The sequence below is a fragment of the Triticum aestivum genome, chromosome 6B (assembly GCF_018294505.1).
Source record: "Triticum aestivum cultivar Chinese Spring chromosome 6B, IWGSC CS RefSeq v2.1, whole genome shotgun sequence".
NCBI classification, from domain to species: Eukaryota; Viridiplantae; Streptophyta; class Magnoliopsida; order Poales; family Poaceae; genus Triticum; species Triticum aestivum.
In genome coordinates this window covers 69,188,544-69,192,009 of record NC_057810.1, presented here as the reverse complement: position 1 = coordinate 69,192,009, position 3,466 = coordinate 69,188,544, and the positions used below count along the sequence as shown (strand labels likewise).

The 3,466-nt window shown below is 44.0% G+C and overlaps 1 protein-coding gene across 2 annotated transcripts in view; it reads right to left on the bottom strand.

The window, feature by feature from the left end:
- Positions 1-413: 413 nt before the first annotated feature.
- Positions 414-3,466, bottom strand: part of LOC123135841 (serine/arginine-rich splicing factor RS41) — a 3,791-nt gene continuing 738 nt past the window's right edge. Inside the window, exons 2-7 of one of the 2 annotated variants that reach the window (XM_044555072.1) lie at positions 2,779-2,915; positions 1,882-2,218; positions 1,591-1,703; positions 1,273-1,508; positions 818-1,165; positions 414-741 (exon numbers count right to left, since the gene is read on the bottom strand). In XM_044555072.1, coding sequence (XP_044411007.1) covers positions 699-741; positions 818-1,165; positions 1,273-1,508; positions 1,591-1,686 — 723 coding nt within the window. In that variant the 5' untranslated portion in view covers positions 1,687-1,703; positions 1,882-2,218; positions 2,779-2,915 and the 3' untranslated portion in view covers positions 414-698. The remainder of the gene's footprint in view (positions 742-817; positions 1,166-1,272; positions 1,509-1,590; positions 1,704-1,881; positions 2,219-2,778; positions 2,916-3,466) is intronic. The other variant, XM_044555071.1, reaches the window with a different exon arrangement.

The window sequence follows — 3,466 nt, the reverse complement described above, 5'->3', positions numbered from 1 at the left end:
TGAATGCGTCCTCACCTAAACCAAAGGAGGCGGCTGTCGAACCGATGGGTTTTGGTGCGGGCCCCCATATCCGACAAAAAAGTGAGTATGCAAGCTCCCTAAAAAACATAGTTTAAGCTAAAAAAAACATAGTTGTGCAAACACACGCATGCAGTAACCCTCTTATTTCGCAGAAGTATGATATGCCCATATTTATAAGTTCATCTTGGGAGTGGAAGAATTAAACATCTTCATGTGAAATCCCATCCACATGAATTGATCATCAAGCATTTAAAAAGTGCTCGGAAATCCAAGAAAGCAACACTGCTTGCAACATGTCCAGGGCTATGCTGCTGGCATTGCTACAATAGAACCCTGGACATGTCGACCAGCACAAAACAGAAACAACAGCAGAGAATAGGAACATGGAAGAATAACCAAAGTGCAAAGCTAGAATTCTGCTGTCGGTCGATACACGGTACATCTCATCGCTCCGCAAATGGTCTCACTGGAAGAATCCCTTTGGACAAAGTTTAAGCTAACAATCATCACAGTTCAAACCAAATCGACAAAGCATTCAGCTAGAGCTAGCTAATAGAGATATTACAGAAGTTTCTGGCTGCTGAACATAACCAACTTGAGCTGAGCATCGCACTATGACGATGCAGCCATTTGGTCCGAAGCAGGTGGCGTTGAGCGCAACCATCCATGGTACAGCTTCAGTCCCTATCTTCCCTTGCAGGCGACCTTGCAGGCGAGCGGCTGCGCAGTGGAAAAGCTCAGTGTGGCGCCTCAACGCGATTTAGCAAGCACAAGGAAGCATTTTGAGCGTACTAACCTGCGGCGCCTGTCATAGGCAGGACTGGCTTCACGGCGTTCACGGTCATACTTGGGGCTAGCCCTGTCATCCCCTTTGCCGCCGTATGGGCTTCCACCACGGACATAGTCAGGGCTATCTCTGGCACCACCCTTGCCATAGTCCGGGCTGCCCCTCTCCCTGCCCCTGCCATAGTCTGGGCTGCCCCTTTCTCGCCCTCTGCCATAAGGACTTGCCGACCTACCACGGTTGTCCCTTCTGTCAGGAGATCTATCACGGCCTCCTCTCCTGTCTGGACTGTACCCGTTCCTTTTTTCATCATCGTCACGAAGTGCATACTCAACAGAGATGACCCTGTCCATCACAGTGCTGCCAAAAGAATGAATTCAATTACAATCAAGCTATTACTGCAGGCCATATATGTAATAACAGGGCAAGTACTCCTTACAAGCACATCAAGAAACAAGTGTTAGTACCTTCCATTGGTACCGTCCAGAGCTTTAGTAGCATCCTCCTGTGTTTCATACTGGACAAATGCAAAGTTCCTTCTGATTCTGATATTTACAATCTTGCCATACAGATCAAAGTGCTTCTCCAGATCTCTTGTCCTTGTGTTGATCGGATCAAAGTTAATCACAAACAAGGTTTTGGTTGGTTTCACGCTGCTTGGAGATCTCTTCCCATTTCCTTTCCGACCACCACTGCGATCCTCCTACACAAATAATAGACGGCAGATATTAAGAAAAATAAGGCTACTGAGAGATGACTTCTATTATTTGTTTACAACTGCACACCTTTGTCCATTCGACTCTCAGTCTCCTCGCTTTTCTACCAAAGTCAGTTCTGTCAAGTCTATGGATAGCATCTTCAGCATCACGTTCATCTTCCATGTAGACAAACGCAAATCCTTCAACGTTGAACATGGAAAAGTGACTAGTTATTTAAAGTAACTCACACATTTTACTAACCCTTAGGGTAAACAGATAAAGGCGAGTATGGTGATCAAAATCTTTGCAAGATATAAAAAACTGCAAGATCACCTCGGGAAGCTACAAATTGATACGTCAGCACAAATAGAAACAGACCTTTTGTATGTTGCACTAAATGATGTCAGAGTATGATAACCCGAACGTTCGTGGTACACCAAAAGAGGTGGTGGTGCTGCCGGTGGAACCTCTACTCTTCTCCAGCCGGCCATGAGATTGGCATGGTTGGATCGACGTGGGAGAGTGTAACCGGGCGGGGGAGGAGGGTGCAACATTGATGTAAAAGTAAGACATCAGTCACAAGGTGGTCGTTTCCAAGTGACAGATGTCATGGTGGACTGTGAGCTCCTGGAAATGGACAGGGGGCAGGGGCTCAGGCAGGAAAGGTAGAGCCCAGTCCATCAACCAGGATGAGCACAGATGCTTCATGATATTCCTGCGGCAAAGAAACAATTGAGTACTGGACCTAAACTTTAAGAAATTAAGTTTTTTTTTCTAAATTTATCCTGGTTTGGAGTTGTCCAATGACTTTGACAAAATAACATAAACATAATCTGATTCTGTTGAACATTCTCTGGCCTGATGCACTTTGTCCAATCATATCTTATAACAGACCGCAGTATACTGCACCGGGGATGGTTGAAGAAATGATGGCAGTCTTTGGAGCAACGAGGACGGCTGTTTCCACTTGGCATCCACCCAAACTTGTTGAAGCTAACTGAGCACACCATTCACTCCATTCCCTTGGAAGACTTGTATGGAGCTAATGTATTTGTGCACATCAATATCCTTCTCGAGTAAATAGCAGTTTGCACCAGGTAAATTGGATATGAAAAAACACAATATAAAGCTGTTTACTCAAGCATTACACTTTTAAGTTTATTTCTTAGAAGAGTTTGTTGTCTTAATGACTGAGACCACCAAATAGGTGCAACAGCAAATCAGATGGTAAAATGGGGCAACTTAAATCTAGAGAATGGACAAGAACAGTCTTACCTGTCTTCATGTCAACTCGCTCCACTCTTCCATATTTGCCGAAAAGACGCTCGATTTCAGACTGGCGGGCATCATATTCAAGGTTCCCGCAGAAAATTGGCCTCATGTCGCTGTACAAACAGCCCTTCTCCAAAAACCTATTCGAAGATAGAAGTCAGTGGAACTGTTAATCATGGACAATAATGATACACGTTCTCAATAGATAATAGCAGATTCACGCAGTCTCTGTTCCAGACATTTTACAGAGAAACTAAAGACAAACATCACTAGCAGATTCGCGAAACATCAGCACATTTGAGGTACTTCTGAGGAGCTGTGCATTTGCTAACTAGATTCATTTGCCCAAATGGGGTACAAACTGCAGTGATGACCAAGTATCTAATGCACTGGAAGCTCAAACACCTTGGTGTCCAACAATACTGATCAGCTGACCAGCGAAACAGTAACACAAATATGTTTGACTGAATTGCAGTCTCAACAAATAGTGTCGTTACAGTTTATTAACCAGCGACCAGTCTGTATGAGCGAATGAAAATTTCTGGGATGATAATACTATATTACTTCAAACGGGAGCACAGGAGAATGGGGTAGCATCCATGATACTCCCTCTATTCCAATATACTAGTGCATATGTAGATTCTTTTTCCAAAGTCAAACTTAGTAGAAAAAGTATCGATATGCCAACAAT